Here is a 19,354-nt window from a genome sequence, read left to right as displayed (position 1 = left end):
GAGAAGCTTCTGGAGAGGAATGCTTACACACTTAAACACTGGCAAGCACTTGACTTAGAAGTGTAATGAGAAAGTAAATCTTAGACTCAGCTTGACACTCCCTCAGCAGATGAGCTAAATTGGAAGGAGTTGGCTGGGCAGTGCTTTCTCCCTTAGGATCCCTCATCACTCAGAACATTATAAAGGTGGGTAATGAGCCTCATCCCCACTGAAGACCAGAGCATTCGTATGCTCACAGCAACACATCTGGGAGCATCACCTTGAAAAAAAGTGTAAAAAACTGCATAGATTAGAAACAGTTCCAATTCCATCATCCAGCACAGGTTAGCACTAGGAAAATGCACCTTTGCTGCTGGTTGGATATTTAGAATTTGCTTTCATACATTATTATGAACAACATTTCAAAGGAACATAAATGATATGGATTATAACCCACATTTACAAAACTTATTTAGGCATTCAGAACCTCAGGATCATTCAGCAAAGTTAGGTTCAACCTTCAGAAAGAGGCTGTGTTTAAACAGAGAAAATGGGATTGAGAAGTATGTCCCTTACGTGATTTTGAAAATTTTACCTCCTCCTTCTTAGCAAATGCAAATAACCTGAACCAGGCAGCTGTGCTTTAAGTGTACAGTTTCAGAATGATTTTAACAAACTGCAAATGCCATAGAAACTTTTAAAATAAATATACATGTCCACACCTCTTTTCTCTTTTCCATATGATCTGTTCTCTCAAGCAATGGCTCACTTTTAAAAATACTCTCCTTGATAGTTATTTATTCCTAACCATGTTCTTCCACAATAAGCTCAGAAACTCTGATATTGATTTAACAGTATGTTCCACTCTCATTAGGGAAGGAAAAAATGATACCTTAGAGATATACTGGTAATAAACAAATGCCAAAATGGATTAAACAGTATTCCTCCTTTCTGGGTATTAATCAGTTTTAGCATCTATTTACTGTTGTGTATAAAGCAGAAGTTATCCATTACATATACCTGCCTGTTTTATTGCTCATATTTATCATTCCTGGGTATATCTTACATATATTACTGGTACGGTTTTTTCTAGGATGGGAGATCAGTCTTACTCAGTGGGCAGTCTTTAAAATACTGTTTTCAACTAAAACTCTTTTCTAATCCTGGCCTATAATTCTCATTTTGCTCTTCCTTATTTAAGTAAGCAGCAACATATATTTTTAGAAAACTATCAAAAAGACAACACCTCACAAAATCACATGATTCCACTACATACCCTTCTCCCTTGGGGAAGAGGACGGAAGGAGAAACACTACATGACAGGGTGTTATTCTGTCATTTAACATTCTGCTAAAAGGTGGTTTGTTAGCATGATAGGTGTTGTACAAGAATCGACACAGAATAGATTACCATGGCTTTACTTATTGCTTCAAGAGTAGTTATTAGAGAGTATTGCTAGGGAATAATTACCTAAAAAACAAGTCGCTCAATGTGAGACCTTCTGCTAATGGAAAGTTAATTTTGGGCCACAAATTCACAAAAGCACAAAAAATGTATGTTAATGAGAACCTGGCAACTATCTCTCTGCTCTTTAGAATGTATATATTTTATTACCATCATTACTACAGAATAACTAACGAGGTTTATGTAGGCATTCTGGCATATAGTTCAGGTGAAGATGGCACAGAGGTTTTGCATAATTGGACTAGAAGCTCAAAGCTCAAAAGCTTTTCTAAATCACAGTCCTAATGGCACCCAGGAGTTCTGACTGGCAGTGCTGATATCATATAAAGGGTTCAGACATCAGACAGAAGAGATTTCCAGAATTGCAGTAGTCCCTGCTCTTGACAGTCACCATGGCTACCATATCAAACCTTTATTTATCCTGGAATATGTTTATCTATGCCTTTGCCACTTAGTTTGATTCAATTGATTTTGGCCAATGCAAAACTCTGAAAAGCAGCACAGACTAAAAGATTTGAGTCACAGCACTTGGGCTTGAAAGAGCTTAATTCAGTGGGATCAATCTCGCTTATCTTGGCCATCTTAAAAAACAGATACCTAGTCTAAGTTTGCCATCTGTGGTCACTGAGAAAGTTAAGCACACTCAGGGATTTAGGCAGCCTCATGCTGTGTCTAGAGCAAAGGGGACAAGTGCCTGAAGCACTTACCTGTTCCCCAGTCTTCAGAGGAAACTTGATGCTTGGAATGCTAAAGCCAAAGTGGGCCAGAGAGCTGAAAGCAGAAGCTCGCTCACTGCTGCAGCTGAGGCAGCCAGCATGTCCCTCTTGACGCCCTTTCACTCCGCTGCCTCCCTGCTAGTCGTAAAGCAGGGAAGACACTTGTTTCTCTGAAATCCTGTCTCTTCTCTTTTTGTCCAAAATAAAACATGTTCAGCCTCGCTCTGCCTTTGGAAACTAAAATCCCAGGAGCAAACAGCCGGTTTAACATCTGCCTCCATCGATCCTTTTGTTAAGGCTGCCAGCAAAGTTGACACTTTGCATCACTTACTGTATTGGCCTCTCTAATGTGAACCCCAGCCCACAGGGAAGCAGACTGAGATACCTCATGCTGTTTTTCAGAGGCCATTTTGTTGCTATAGTGACACAGCGATACTAACTTGGACCACAGATAATTGCAGGTCAACCTTTCTAAGCCACAGGAACAAGTAAGCATCTGCAGAGGTGAACGATCTGTCACCTATGACTGAATTGTTACATTCCCCAGTTTCACTGTTTTGCTTGCTTTCATGCATGATTAATAGCCAAGCCACAAAAGATCAATCACGTATATGAGGTTAAACAGTTTACAGATTTTTGTTGTAAGGCTGCTCATGCATTGCAAATTAATAACATTGTTAAGGAGTAACTCCTAGCTGCACAGATAAATTTAGTGCTTTGGAAAGTCAAAAACATGCCATGGACTGTTAATGTACCTACTTCTCCACCTGAATCCACCAGTGACAACTTGCACTGCAGTCTTCTCCCTCTCTAAGGATGTGAGTGCCTGCCGTGTGACTATAGCAGTTTTGTCTTTGCTGCAAAGAGTAAGATCAGCCCTTTAATCCCATGTCAAAAACAGATGCTAATAAGAACAACAATAGGAATTACTCACTATGTCACATACAGGGTGCTAAAGGAAGGAAAGTGGAGGTCTTTTGAAGAGCAGAAGCCTGACCGAGAGCAGGAAATAGCATGCAAGGTGATGGAATTATGAACAGTAGCAGGAGCCGATGAACTCCTGCCTGTCGAGTCTCCTGCACACTCAGCATCTTCAATTCATCCACAGCCTCTGCTGTCACTGGCATCCTCAATCCCAGTAAAGTGCTATGAATAATGTATTACCTTGAAGGAAGGGAACCAACTGTTTCTGAGTTTGACAAGCTTTTTAATGCTTCTTGTTTTGTTGCTAATTTAAGCATGTTGCTATTTCCAATATTACACATGTATAATTTTGCAAAAGATCACCAGAACCCAAAAATGAAGCTAGAAGCTCTGAGACTGCATTAGGACAGGGAATTAGCTCTCCTCAGTGAGCTCTGAGCACTCAGCAGAGGTGAGATAGTGGCCTGAGACTGGAAGAGGAGAACCCAGAAAATGCCGTAAATTTGCGATGCTACTGTTGGATTACAGACTTCTTGGCAGGACAGTTTGCATGAAGCATGCAAGTGTGACAGCTTGTGGCAGCTGAAGAATCTGAAAGCTGTCCAGCAGTTAAACTTGCCCCAACAACTGATGCAGGTTTCATACTCATTTGCAATTCAACACAGCAGTTTTGGGTGGTAGTTTTTTTTCCTTCATTTTTAAATCTTTTGGGAGAAGGATCTATTCAGAGGAAGAAATAGACAATGTGAAATCAGTTAGCAGAGTATAAGCCTCAGTGCAGTGCTATGATACTTTTAAATCCATGCAGCATGTCATGGTTCTGCACTGCTTGCTTTATACAGAAAAAAATGAAAGAGGGGTGTTAATGGAAAACAGAGAAAAGGTGGTTATACACCTGATAAGTCTGCTGGGCTTGGTAGCGAACACTGTAAGCACAGGAGGAGATAGCACTGTGAAAGGGCATATGCGCACACGTGAACCGCCGTAGGACCTGCTAATGACTCAACTGCAAGGATTTCTTCTTCGGAATAGGCAATTCCCATAGAAGATTTCCAAGGTTTTAAAAGCTCTGGTTTTCTGTTTGCAGAGGCATGTTTCCAGGGTCCAAAATGCCTTTCAAAACAGACTCAGATCTGAAACTGGATGTGGGAATGAGCAGTGAAGCCAAAACCACAACCACAGCTAATGACTATTGGCTCTCTGGAATTAAAAAAGAAATAATCTGTGGGATCCTGCAAGAAAGCCACACTTTGAGAGTCCTGGCTTAGCAACAGTTCTCCCATGCAGTGGCTTTTGTCTTTGAATGGCAGATATTACCAGAGTGATGTAGAACAAAATTTATCCACCACTCAACCACCTCCATCACTATTTCCTTCTTACTCTGAGTTCCTGACCCCTATGTACTGCATCACAGAAGAGACTGTGTGATGTGGAGCTTCAAGCAGACGGAAAAATCTGACACAAGATCTGTAAAGAGTGGTCGGGGGAAATGACTGTTGCCTCTGTTTACTTAGGCCTCCTGACTTTTGTACAAGAAGCTGGCCACTGGGTCTGTCTCCGTCCATGGTCTCTGGTCCCTCTGAGCCTGGAGCAGAAGGAAGCTGAACAGAACAAGTTAGCAGAAAAGAGACCGATGACCCCAGCTGGAGTCCTCACATCATCCTTCCTTTGCCCTGTACAGGCAATATGCAGTAGATGTCCCCCCTCTATCTTCAGAGAGGGTAGATTTGTTTCGTACAGAAACTCAAGACAGCAGATGTTGCTACTTGCAGGTATGTGAAGAAACACAGGCATGTAAATTCTTAATCAGAGGAACAAAAGATCATCTGTTTTACAGGAAGGAAAATATTAGAAGAAAATTCCAACTATAGTATGTGATTTCTGCATCCATTTCGCACCTCCAACCTCTCCACCTCATCATCCCCAGGTATAAAAACCCTGAGAACCTTTTTATTTATGAAGACAATACCAGGCAAATGAGAAAGTTTTCCCTATCACTAAAAGGAAGTGTTATTGAAGAAATGTTGAGTCTGACTACCATCTGATTGACTTCACAGCATCAACCTTGGTAATAAATTTAATTTCCCTTCATAAAGGTGTCCAACAAAATAAACTTGCAACCTAACATTAAAGGCAGCAGATGCAACTACTAAGTTAAAGAGTGCTGAGAATTTGTTTTACACTTTTCTCACACTGAGACAGAAAAATGTCCCTAGAGAGCCCCCACTTTTTTATTAACTTCCCTGGTCATAACACAGAAACAAATAACACAATAGTTAGTATCCATGCTGAAGTTCTGCACACATTACCTTTACACAAGCTTATCAAAAACAGAGATTGTATATTCTTATACAGTAAATCTACTCTAATTTGGGGAGCTAGATTATTTATTTGCAAACACTGTGATTGTCTCCATGGTGATGCCGACACCAATTTTCAGGTTTTGCACTGATCTCTATGATTATAAATTTCCTTACAGAATAAACAGTCACTTGAGAGGATGAGGATGGTGATACAAAAGTTTTTAGATTTCTTCTCCAATTTGCTAGTAGAATTGGCATTTATCCATCATTTCTCATGAAAATATTTCCATATATCTACCGAGATCAGCCACAGAATTAACCTAGACATTCCTATTGGCAAGTGTGAAAGACAGGTTAGTGAACTACAAGCTTTTGGTCTGAATCTCTATGCTTGTTCTCTTCACAGAGGACTATGGGTGGTAAGAGAAAAAGAGTTTGGCCAGAGAGATCGGTACTCTGACATCAGCATCTACTGAACAATGAGGATGTGCCAGTGAAGTCAGAATGAAATCTCAATCTATTGATAGCTATTTGAAAAAAATTCACTCTAGGGAACTAGGTAATGACATCAAAACCACAGCTTTATTAGCTAGGAAGTGGTGTTCCTCTTCCAGTGGTGAAACATGAACTTTGCTCCACTTATGATTCTTGCATGTCTCACTGGTGTTCCCAGGAAAAAAATGCATGCTACATCCTGTGTACGTGCAAACTAATGGCTATAGGCTAAAACTTGTCATCCTATGCAGAAAATTCTCAGATCTGTAGTTTGGATGGAAATTCTGCAACCTCAAGCTTGAACAGTTTTTGTTTAAGTCATTTTTCAGATAGGCAAGTAGAGCTGCAGATGGTGTTTATCAAGGTAGATAAAAGATTAACTCATCCAATCCCAAGGATGCTCTAATATCAATGGAAGAAATCTTTAACATCAGTGTTCAACTAGAAAGTGAGGAAATTTCCATTTAAGTAAGTTTCTGGGCTAATTCCCATGCATCTACCCTCTTCAGACAAGAAAAAACCACACCTGCATAATAAGTTCAGATGTCCTCTACATGCTGAAGTCTGTATAGATTCAAGATAGTCCTTTCTAATCCAGAAAGGCTTCATGGAAAGGAAGCCTGAAACATGTTCAGCACAGGCTAGCGGTGCCATGCTGACTTGTTCCCACTCTAACATGGGCTACTAGTCAAAGAGGAGAAATACAGCACTGTCATTCCCTCCACAGAAAGATCTAACTGGATAATTTGGACATGTGGTGAACGTTACTTACATATTTTCGAAAGGTGCCTCAAGTTATGACTACTAAATCCATAAGTAAACTCTAATTTCTGGTCTGGATTATAGAAATGCAGAGCTTCTCATGCATCCTAGTGCTGTTGAGAGTCTTTGATTTCAGTGAGCTTTGATCAGGTCCACGTAAAGCTATGCCACTTCAGAATCACTGCACAAGTGTTAACTAACAATCTGCAAGAGCAGAACAACATCAGCCCACTTCAATACGACCCTAAAGGAAGTACACCCACAGAGCAAAACTGACTGCCATTATTTTTTAAAAGGAAAACCTGAGAAATAAACAATGCCTGAAAATGTGCCTGTTAGGGGACAGATCCACACCTTGTTCCAACTGGATTCATTGAAGACAATAAAGCTGTATTAATTTTCAACAGCAAAGAATTGGCCTTTTTTTAAAAAATTGACATGGACTCATCTAAATCTTGAACTTCCATTTGCATTAAACCTGGGAAAGTATTGCCTTCCCCTTGTCAGTGTTTTTTTGGTCTACATTAGATAACGCAGGGGACCTTTCAGCCAATCCAGCAATAGAGGAAATTTCCAGATGAGCATCATTAATAACAGATAGGATTTTCAATAATCGAACTGGAGTAGGAGCACAAGTCCTATTAAAAAAATGTGGAAAAACAGTATCCAGAGAGCTTCCAGTGTCTGCTGGAATGCCTCAGAATAAGTTTTCACAAGATCAATTTTTTTAAAAAAGTCCAGGACTTCTACCAAAAATCAGTTTGGCTGATAATTTAGTGGGAAACAAACCCCACCAAGCAGAACTTTTGTGTTTGTCAACACGTTGATCTTCTACACTTTGTTTTCATTGTCCTGGAAGGACTGGACATACAGCACTGTAGGACAAATATTGAACATTATTTATATAAGCAAGACAATGCTCATCTAAAGCTTTAGCATAAACATCTGGTAAAGAGATTTACCAAAGTGTTTTTTACTGTAAAATATCGATATTTTTGTTGCCAAAACAGTCAAAAAATGACTTCTTCCCACTTGTATAACAATAAGGTTTGATAGGTAGAATGTATGAAATATACAGTAGCTTCTTCTGAAAAGCTATCTAAGCTCACTCAGCTTACAGTATGTGGAATGTAATTATCCAGAAAGTGAAATATGTATAAAAATAGGTAAAATTCCTACAATATTTGTATTGAATTATAATTCCTCCTGCCAGGAAGGTTACCACAGATCTACAGTATATGTATGAAATGTTTGTTCATAAAGTTAAAAAACATCATTACCTTACTGAAGAACACATTAAATGTAGGAATGCATAATCAGAACTGACTCTCAATTCTGCTTAGCTGGTGCAAATCTAGAGAACCATCATCCTTTCTGCACAAAACAAAACCAACCTCTAATTTGAGAGTTGGGGTTTTTTTGTTTTGTTTGGTTTTGTTTGTCATAGAGGGGCCAGCCTGAAGTTTATGAAAGAAATTCCTCTGGAAGTGGAAGTACTTTGTTTAATTTTTTTTTTTCCCTATCTCCACTTTGTTTACTGACAGCAGTCACCCACCTTTTAAAATGATTATTGCCTGACATTACATGGAGCTTTTACTGCTTGTTCAGAACAAGGCAGTGAAATAGAAAGAACCTCCAACTCCCCTGTCATGACCCAGTTCTGGGCTTGTGCTTTTTTGACGAGTCTTTGATCTGCAGCAGGCCTCATAGGCTAGTCTCCCGGAGGAACATGGTGCCAATGTTGTAAGAAACCTTTCTCACTCTGGCAGATGTGATGGAGGGTTTTGGCGGCTTCTGACCACTTCTGACCTCGAGGAAGTAACAGATCCCAGGAATTTCCTTTGGAAAGTTTTCTGGAAGCTCTTCACGGGAACGAGGGATAAAAATAAAGTTTTCTTCCTTTTTCAAAAGCCTAGGGAAAAAAACAAAACAGAGGGATATAAAAACCTGTAAAACACAGTCCAGAAACATCTCTTTGGAAGAGATTGATCCTATGTGGTCCCAAACAAAAAATGAGTTTAAAATATTATGTAACATCTAAAGAAATCCTAAGCCAGGATCCTTAGCTGATATATATTAACTTAGCATCATCAACTTCAAGGAGCTCTGTTGACTGAGATCAGCTGGCCCAAATAAACACATTATCTGAAAATCACTGTCAGCATTCAGAAAGTCATGTACCAGAAAGGGAACCAAGTTCTTAATGATTGTTATCCATTATGTATCATTTGGCTCACTTAAAACGCTCCAGTCTGGCCAGTTGTGCAGAAATGAACATTTCAGAGTGACAACTACGACCAGATCTCCTGCTGGAAAGTAGGTATGAAGGTGACAGTACTTGGGAGCTCTCACAGGTAGAAGCAGGGTGGTCAGTTTGTGCCCTTCTCATACTCAGTAGTATTGTATTTCATAAGTTAGGTTCAAATACAGCAAATCCAGCTTCAACAAAAACCAGAATCAAATCTGGTATTATTCATCAGAAGTACCCATGGGTTTAATCTGGGCCACCTGGTTGGGGTCAAAAAGGGATACAGGTTCACGGGAGCCATGAAGCCATCCTGCAGGCATGCCCACACAAGTGGTACAACATCACAGACCCGACTAGACTGCCTTTTGCCATTTGTCACCTTCCTCCATAGCAGAGAAATCTAGCTACATCTGAAAGTTTAGGGCTTCTTTATCAAGTATCTTCCCTGAAACTAGTTGAACTTGCAAAATACAGAAAATAACTCTTCACATTTTCTTTTTGTTTCCAGTAAATTAAGTTAGGGGTACTCAGTCCCTTGCAGCATTGAAAAGGCAGTTTTGAGGTAATGGTAAATTCTGAGCACAGTTGGATATACGAAAGTAGTCTTCATCTTTTCCCCTCCCAAGATATTTATTCTTATATTTATTCTTTCTCTCAATCAGTCTTATTTGAAGCTCAAAAACATCAGTGGGAAGAACTTTATTAGCTTCAGTGGATTTTGTAATAGGTTGTTTATTTAATGTCTCTAAAGCTGATTTCTGGGAAGTAAATGAATGAACGAATCCTGTTGCCAGGAGAATTTTCCAGGATTCTCAGCACATGTAATGGTACTTCCTTTACTGAGTACTTTTTGTGGGTTTTGGCTGAGACAATCTGTGTGAGCTCATTGAAATATAAAGGCATTTTCTTCCCAGCTCTTAAATAATCAGTTGGTTATAAATCCAACAATGTTTTTGCCTTTGAACTTCTGTGGTGGTCTTTGTTTAGCATGCAGTTTGAATGTCATAATCTATTTTCCAGACTGTCAATTTTATGATCAAAATACTGTAATCTTTTCTAAATTGCATGAGAGATTATAGAGGCCTCTACAGAGAAGCTTCTCTCTTTTCATCTCTGCAATGCTTGAGGTAAATATTTTGCATTTTAAAACTACAGGCTTAATACACTGAAATAACTCTTTGCTGCTTCCCAAACTAGACTTCTGCAAGCAACAGTTGAACTCTTAGAACTTTCTAAGCTAAATCTGTAATCTTTCACTGCAGTCATTCTTCCCCAAATGACTATTCACTATGGAGCATCTGGCCTTGCTAAAAAACAATGGTTTCCTTCTCAGAGCCTAACATTATCTGATTGTAATGACAGTTATACAAGGCTTAAACTGTAATATATATATATATATGCGTATATATACTCTTTGATTCAGTTCAGGGCTGGCACTGAGTTTAGTTGCTATTTCACACTATTTTCCTCACAGAACAAAAGTGCAAGATATTAATTAAAGGCCTTATATTAACATTTCACAGAATCACAGAATCGCACAGGTTGGAAAAGACCTTTAAGATCATTGAGTCCAACTGTAAACCTAACACTACCAAGACCACCACTATACCATGTCCTAAGCACCTCATCCAAACGTCTTTTAAATACTTCCAGGGATGGCGACTCAACCACTTCCCTGGGCAGCCTCTTCCAATGCTTGATAACCCTTTCAGTGAAGTAAAATTTCCTAATATCCAGTCTAAACCTCCCCTGGCACAACTTGAGGCCATTTCCTCTCGTCCTATCACTTGTTACCTGGGAGAAGAGACCAACCCCCACCTCTCTACAGCCTCCTTTCAGGTAGCTGTAGAGAGCAATAAAGTCTCCCCTCAGCCTCCTTTTCTCCAGGCTAAACAACCCCAGTTCCCTCAGCTGCTCCTCATCAGACTTCTGCTCTAGACCCTTCACCAGCTTCGTTGCCCTTCTCTGGACACGCTCCAGCACCTCAAGGTCTCTCTTGTAGTGGGGGGCCCAAAACTGAACACAGGATTCGAGGTGCGGCCTCACCAGTGCCAAGTACAGGGGCACGATCACTTCCCTAGTCCTGCTGGCCACACTATTCCTGATACAAGCCAGGATGCTATTGGCTTTCTTGGCCACCTGGGCACACTGCTGGATCATATTCAGGTGGCTGTCAACCAACACTCCCAGGTCCTACTCTGCTGGGCAGCTTTCCAGCCACTCTTCCCCAAGCCTGTAGCATTCCATGGGGTTGTTGTGACCCAAGTGCAGGACCCAGCACTTGGCCTTGTTAAATCTCATACAATTGACCTTGGCCCATTGATCCAGCCTGTCCAGATCCCTCTGTAGAGCCTTCCTCCCCTCAAGCAGATCAACACTCCCACCCAACTTAGTGTTGTCTGCAAACGTACTGAAGGCGCACTCAATCCCTTTGTCCAGATCATTGATAAAGATATTAAACAGGACTGGCCCCAGCACAGAGCCCTGGGGAACACCGCTTGTGACCGGCCGCCAACTGGAGTAAACTCCATTCACCACCACTCTTTGGGCCCGGCCATCCAGCCAGTTCTTTACCCAGTGAAGAGTACACCCATCCAAGCCATGAGCAGCCAGTTTCTCCAGGAGAATGCTGTGGGAAACCATGTCAAAGGCTTTACTGAAGTCTAGATAGACAACATCCACAGCCTTTCCCTCATCCACTAGGCGGGTCACCTTGTCATACAAGGAGATCAGGTTGGTCAATCAGGACCTGCCTTTCCTAAACCCATGCTGGCTGGGCTTCATCCCTTGGTTATCCTCTACATGCCGTGTGATGGCACTCAGGATGATCTGCTCCATCAGCTTCCCCGCCACCAAGGTCAGGCTGCCAGGCCTGTAGTTCCCTGGGTCCTCCTTCCGGCCCTTCTCGTAGCTGGGTGTCACATTTGCTAATCTCCAGTCAACTGGGACCTCCCCAGTCAGCCAGGACTGCTGGTAAATGATGGAAAGGGGCTTGGTGAGCACATTTGTGAATTGTAACTTGATTGCAATGAAATGCTCTGACATTATCAAAGGTGCCAGGAGTGATGGCACCATGAGGGTTTCAGAGGACACATTGCCCATAGCAGTGTCTGGAAACCTTTAAAACCTCCTCCCCACCGCTGTGACTAGTGCTTGCTGGACATGGCTAGCACAGGTTTGCCACATCCCAGCAAACTTTGCAAATCCCAGCAAATGCCAGCAGGTTTGTTTGGCTGCAGGAGCCTGTCACACTGCACAGTTTGTAATGCTCAGGGGCCTGTCTTTTCTCTTTACAACAAGCCCTTTACAACAAGCTTGTCTTAAAAGCCACCTTCAGGCCACGCAGTCAGGCCAAATCCTTCCAGAGTCAATAGACAGTAAGGAGCAAGCAAAGGATCCTGGTGGTGAGGCAGCCTGTCCTCAGCCAGGCTCCTCCTCTTGCTTGCCAAGCTTGCCACTTGCTGTCCCCTGACCGCAAGAGCAGTTCAGGAGTATCAGCCTCCCCAGAACAAGGTACAGCATCTCCGCCTGCCTGCACGGTTTGCTCCCCTCTGTCTTTCTCAGGCCCTCCTCAAAATGTGCAGTGGATATACATTGCATCACAGTTCCTGAGAGAAGTGCCATAAACATATATATATGTGTATATAAAATATGTATTATATAATAACCTTCAAACACATGTTCATATCTAATTAGATACGAAACTAATTATAGTATTTGCTGCTTCAATAAACTACGTAACAGGAATGTAATATTCAAGTAAGGTATTAACAACAGCCAAATATTTATTCAGCTTTGGTTTTGCATATATATACATTTTAACCTCTGTATAATGAATTTTCATGTACCCTAAATAAAAGCCATGTTATGATAGGATTTGGCTGAATCAGAGTTAAAAAAAGCACCCGCTCAGAACTGAACTTCAGTGTAAACTTCTTTTAGGAAAATTGTTTTGTATAGACCAAAATTTGAATGATATTTCTAAAAGAAATACAATGCACTACAATAAAAGAATATGCACTGCCTTCCTAAATATAGTATGCACCAAGAAAAGCAAAGTGGCCAGGTCAGTCTTCCATAAATGTTACCTTTCACAGGGATAGCTATCAACAAAAGAAAAGTTTCTTTCTGCCCTAACTCAAAGAACTGTAAAAACTGTAGTTAACCTTGTTCACATCCACCTATTAATCGGTACACTTAGGAAAATTTAATTAATGGCTTCCCAAACAGGTTATCAGAAGACTATCTCCTGCTGGATTGCTGAGCCCTTCCCCTGTGGCAACAAGTGTTGGTCACTTCACCAGCTAAGTGTCTGGTTTGATAACATATGCCAGCTCATTGGTTCCCATATGAATTCAGATGATAAATTATTATGGCACTCACTAGAAATATTGGTAGGCTGATCATAAAATACAGTGTATAAAGATATTAATTTGCTATTGTAATGCCAAAAATCAGTGCACTTGGTCCCAAACTTTAGGGGCTTTGAATTTGTCCCTCAGTTTCTATACATGCTAGGAAGACCAGGAGATGGAAAAAAATCTGACTACATCTGGATCTAATTCATTTCACATTGTACTTTATTATTTTTTGAACTATGGAAGTTCGTGTATTGGTGTTTTTCCTTCATACAGATAAATTGTAATAAGATTATGAAAGGACCAGCCATGATTTTTTAATGCCATGTATTGTATATCACAGGCAGCTCAGCATGGTGTCTGTCACTGACCTTTAACACTTTTACTTCTCACCCACCTAAGCAGAAGGAATATTGGGTCTCTGCTCACTGTTTGGGACATTAGAGAATTAGGCTCAGCGAATAGGATTGTGCCATCACCAGTAAAAATCCCCAGGCTTTGTGTTGATCTAACGCAAAGTGCTGGCCTCAGGACTTGTCTGGATTTGTCTAGGCTTGAGCTTTTTGTAGTTTTAGCAGTTGTCTAGCAGTCAGATGACTATTGCCTAAATAAGTTTTAGCTTTAGTTTAGCTCTGTGGAACTGTGGTGTAACATATACTATTAACTAACTGACAATGACCTAACACGGAGTTATTCTGTGTAGAGTGAACTACCTATGAACCTTGAATAAAAACGCAGTGTCACGAAGCACAAGCACGGGCGGACAGCAGAAGCCCAGGATCACAAATGACAGTGGCTATGGGGGTGCAGTCTCGTGGAGGCAGATGACACCGGGAATAGAAAAACAATAACAAAACAATGCATTCTGACTAGACTTTAATACTTTAATTAGACTAACAGTAATTTTTTGTGTCCGTGTGTAAACTGAGTTCCCTTTCTGTCCATAACTAAATTGCCTGTCCACCAATATGTCTCATGAAAGCATACATGGTGAATTGACCAATATAAAAAGAAACTTTTTTTTAAAGGATGCTCAGAAATAAAATTTAAAATAATCTGAAACGGCTCTTGGAGAGCAAATCCATTTGTTTGTCCATATGAGGCAGAAAAATATAGATATAGATATAGATATAGATATAGATATAGATATAGATATAGATATAGATGTAGATATAGATACAGATATAGACACAGATATAACCTGTAGGAAAAAGAATGTAATGAAAATTAAAATCTATAAGGAGTTTATAGAAATGCATAGTTTTAATTTAAAATCCCAATGAAGAGAGATGTATATACATCATTCTTAACTACCTAAAAGTAAAACTTCTTCCATACAACATTCTGTGAGATAACTGTTAAAACCCTGTTCAAATTCTGCAGTTTTTCATCAATTTTAAAGGCTGAGAGGCAATTTAGGCAGGTGAATCAGCAGTGACCTCACCCAGCTCAATAAGGAGGTATGCTTGGTTGCTCTCTCTCCTAAATCAGATGCAAGCTGCTTGTCTTTGGCTAAGCTCAGGTCTCAGATGTATTGCCCAGCATGTGATAATGGGAAGTACCTGTAGCCAACTCTTGATGCCAGAAGCACCTTATCCGTAAGGCAAATACGTGCTGGAAAAGACCAGAGGTGGAAAGAAGAGGAAAAAGAGAATTCCTTTTTAAATACAGTTACTTGACAAATAGCAACAATTATGTTTACCTGCTTTTGATAACTGCTTAGAGATCCCAAGGCATGACATTGTAATACCATTAGGGAAACAGGATGAATGTAGGTATATTATATTAATATCTGATAAACATCATTATTCAAGGCTGAAACAAAGAATTAAAAAATATTTAATCTCTCTTCTGTGCTGAAGAAAAGTCTCATAAATCTCATTTTGCTTCCTTCCTGAGTATGGAAAATAGGGTAATTTTATTCAACTCAGGATAATGTAGATTAATTAAATAAACCTTAAGCTGGATTTGCCAGTTTACTAAAGGAACAGAGAATGTGTTATTCTTCTTCTATTCCTTCCTGGCCACATGTTTAAATACAGACCAGTCAGGGATCTTCTACTCCCTCTCCAGTTTCCACATGTTTCACTGGAAGTTTAACCAGTGCTGTTCCAGTGCTTTCATTTTACACAGCTCAGTGATTCAAAGCAAATGAAATGAAGCTCTGTAATCCTTCAGTCAAAAGACCTGCCTGAGTCAAGAGAACGAGATATTTTGAACAGAAGTAAGCTCTTATCCCCAACAGATTCAAAGGCCACCTTTGTAAAGGTGCTGTTTCACACTGCAGAGCTCTGCTCAGGCAGGTGTAACTGGAGCAAGGCTGCCCAGGTTCACTGCTGCTGCTAGGCAACACCACATCTTACATTTACAATTTTAGACTCTGATTCTTACATAGGCAGATTATGGGCTCACAGGGAAGTGTCTGAAACCAATAATAGGCATTCTGAAGTGTGATTATAATTTGAATGCTGATGATGCTTTCTAATGCATAATCTGTACTGTAAAATGAAAGCTGATAAGTATTAGACATGTTTCCAGTATCTGCATGCTTTGTAAGCACAAAACTTGTATCAGAATTTTCATCAGGGGGCATGGTAGACACAAACACATAATGATAAATGCGAGTAGTTTTAATTAATTGAAGATTCTGTTATTTTCATGTTGATTGCAGAATTATCTACTTTGGAAAACATTGCTTCTTAGATAATAAAAATATTAACTGAGTACACGGCAGCACAGTGTGATCATATAGAAGCATTTGATGGAATAGAAGGTCATCTATAAAGACATTTCAGTTTGTGATGAATCACTTTATTTGTACACAGCAAATTATATAATCGTGCAAATTATATTTAAGAAAAGTTATATACAGATGCATCAGATCACTACTTGTTTATTTGGGTAGTACCAATATATTATGTTCAAACATCCTAGATCACGTTCAGAAGCTCTGAATAATTCTGCCGTATAGAGTATTTTGTAATTACAGTCTCTCCTGGCCACTGTGTCAGCAGTGTCATTTCTTGACTTCTTCCCTGTCTGTTCTCATGCTTTCAACCATGCCAGAAGGCATGGTTTGCAATAGCCTTTCTAAGTGGCCCCATGCACATTCATTTTATTTTCTCATATAATTTCTGAAGCATGTCAAATAAACTAGTTCCTAGACTTTTCACCATTACTTTTAGCCATTCATCTTCAATGATAACTGCCTCCCATTCAAACATATATTTTCTTGCCATTTCTACTTCCTTTACCTGTAACCATGTGTCTAGCCTGTTACTTGCACTTGAAGTTCTCTGAATCAAGCACTGAATTTGTTCAGCACATAGCAGCAGATTTTTTACATAGTACAATAATGCAGATAACAAATACCAATAATTCTGTATTTTTTTATGTTTTGGTTTGCAATTTTATGTTATAGCATTACTGCATCATCAGTCACTTTTCTACTATCTTCCCTTTTTGAAAGCAACAGTCTAAATTTGTAACTTTCTGGAAGATAAGCCCAGACATGATGATCATATAAGGTGAAAGTTTGGCCATACTGAAACAAATGGTCCTATTCCTACTGGATTTCTAGGATTAAAGGGAAGTGAAAAAAATTGTAGCCCCCTTTTTGATACAACCTGAAAGATATACAGGGTGAGAAGATCTGTCTCACATTGTGCTAGCTAGGTCTTAGTAAGAATGCTCTCCAAACCCAGGTTACCCACATTTGACTTCTTATGGTACGGTATGACCAGTAGCAGCCAAGTAGAGAGGAGACACAGACAAACAGAAGCCATCTTCTCTGTGCTACAATGTACTTGGAGTCAGATAAAGGGCATCATAAAAGCACGGATTTCTAGCAAACTCCATATACAAGCCCTCAAACTGGCTTTCAGAACAGACTTCTTACCAGCAATGTGATGAAAAGAAAACATACAATCATAGAATTGTAGAATGGTTTGGGTTGGAAGGGACCTTTAAAGGTCATCGAGTCTAACCCCCCTGCAATGAGCAGGGACATCTTCAACTAGATCAGGTTGCTCAACAATGACCACAAATCTGGTGTCTCACAGAAAAGGTGCCATATCACTCTCATAACCAAAAACAACAGAACTGGCACTGGTACACTGAAAGTGACTCTGGCTTCAGCATGCCAAAAAAAGAGTTTTGGGCATCACTGGCCCCACAAATACTTGCTACTTATATTTCCAACTGTATTTTTCTTAAAATAATATGAAACTGTCTAGCTCACAGTTTCTGCTCTCAGGGACACAAACTGGAGCAACACCATAGTCCTGAGTGGAATCACACCCTTGAACCACATTTCTGAAGCACTAAGATCTCTCTTCTGAAAATGTATGGGCTGCACTTTCAGAGTATCTTGAAGTCCTTGTCAGGTTGGAGAACATTCCTTTACAAGAACTGTTCCTGTACAAGAAAAGTTCAGGTACCTGTCACAGGGCCTTGGCTCCATTTTGCCAGAATCACTTACCTCCATTTGTGTAAAATTAACACCAAAGGCCCTGTTACTGCATAAGTTTTCAAAACTGGAACACAATTGGTGACCAATCTTGTGTTCACTTCTCAAACAATGTCTTAGAGGGTTTCTCCTATCCCACAGTGGAAAACCAGGAATGAAAGCCACTAGAACATTGTACCTGGAAGGTCTCAAAGAGAGTTTCTTTTCAAGTGACATCAAGTTCCAAACAGCAATTTCCTATGTATTTACTGAATTACTTTTTATTTAAATGAACATATTTTCTATACTTGATAGTAGGTTGGGTCTGTGTTTCCCTTGCATGTTACCAGACAACTGTATGAACATGCTTCTGTGCACTTAATGATCAAAATTCTATTCAGTTTTTCTGCCTCTTGTTCAATTATTAGCTACACTTGCTCCATTCTGTCAATCTGATCTCAAGTGCATGGGCTCTCCAGATGAATGTCATTTTATTCACTAGTTTTAATTACTTTTAAACTTTAACTTCTCACTGATTTATATTTTAGCCTTTCAGATGCTTCAATTCTTGGATTAAGAAATTCCATTTAAAACTTTAATTTACATAGATAGGGATGGGGAAAAAATAAATATTGAGATTCACAGTTCTGAATAAGAAAAACAAAAGAAAGAAAAGCAGTATTGTTTAAGCAATTGCGTTAATATTTACCACAGAGAAACAGTCCCAAAACCTGAGCAAAACCGTACTTCAGAAAATTACTTCAGATACAGAATGTTGGAAAAAGAGTAAGATTGAGATCTCCTGCCAAAAAAGTGAGTACCTCAGTAGTAATCCAAGCAGCAGAAATTCTAATAGTCAAGCTGTCAAACTTGAACAATAAGGAACACCTTTTTTATTTAGGAGCTGTTCCTCCTAACCAGATTTAATCAAGCCTTCTCTCTATTTGCATAATTTCTTCAAAGAGCTAAGGATAATGCTTTGCCATTTTCAATCTTTTTTCTTACATGAAGAAAATGCTTCTATCAAGTGTCTCTTTACAGTGCTACATAAGAAATGTTGTCTTCAAGAAAGCATAAAAACTCTCTGAAAGGTTGGCCTTGCTGGCAAAATTAAAGACTTTCTTCTGAGCCAACGGGAATGTGCTTCTTTCCATGAACTGTGTCTAGCAGGTAGAACCCAAATCCTTAGCCTAAAGCTGTAATAGTGCATAAAATTATGGTGCTATGGGAGACATCTCCCACTTCTTCTGTTACACGTTATTTTAGGCAGGAATGGTTGGCCCTCCTGTTCTGCTTCCTTGCCTCCACTGCCTACTTCTTTGCACATTCTGATGGCAAACGAAAGACTGACAGCCCCGTGCAACACCTCTTTCCAGTTGTCCTGGTGCCCTGCTGACTTTCTGCTGAAGTTCATGTGTTGAGGACAGAGCATGTTACAAGATCAAATTCAAAACAGGCTGAAATAAAATCAGTATGAAAAGGCTAAGAGGACTTACTGGTATGTGGTTGGACTGACATTGATGCGGCGTGGGTGACTTCCTGACTCAAACTTGCTTGCAAGGGTGACATTGTTCCCAAAGAGACAATAACGTGGCATTCTTACACCAACGACGCCGGCCAGCACTGATCCTGAGTGAATGCCTATCCTCATCTGGAAA

General features: G+C 39.9%; 1 protein-coding gene across 1 annotated transcript in view; it reads right to left on the bottom strand.

Annotated features, from left to right (window-relative positions):
• Positions 1-215: 215 nt before the first annotated feature.
• GUCY1A2 (guanylate cyclase 1 soluble subunit alpha 2) overlaps positions 216-19,354 on the bottom strand; it is a 169,010-nt gene continuing 149,871 nt past the window's right edge. The window contains exons 7-8 of the mRNA XM_072850613.1: positions 19,193-19,347; positions 216-8,555 (exon numbers count right to left, since the gene is read on the bottom strand). Coding sequence (XP_072706714.1) covers positions 8,348-8,555; positions 19,193-19,347 — 363 coding nt within the window. The 3' untranslated portion in view covers positions 216-8,347. The remainder of the gene's footprint in view (positions 8,556-19,192; positions 19,348-19,354) is intronic.

The sequence above is a fragment of the Ciconia boyciana genome, chromosome 1 (assembly GCF_034638445.1).
Source record: "Ciconia boyciana chromosome 1, ASM3463844v1, whole genome shotgun sequence".
Taxonomy (NCBI): Eukaryota; Metazoa; Chordata; class Aves; order Ciconiiformes; family Ciconiidae; genus Ciconia; species Ciconia boyciana.
The sequence above is the reverse complement of the archived record's forward strand: the minus strand, read 5'-3'. Positions and strand labels throughout refer to the sequence as shown.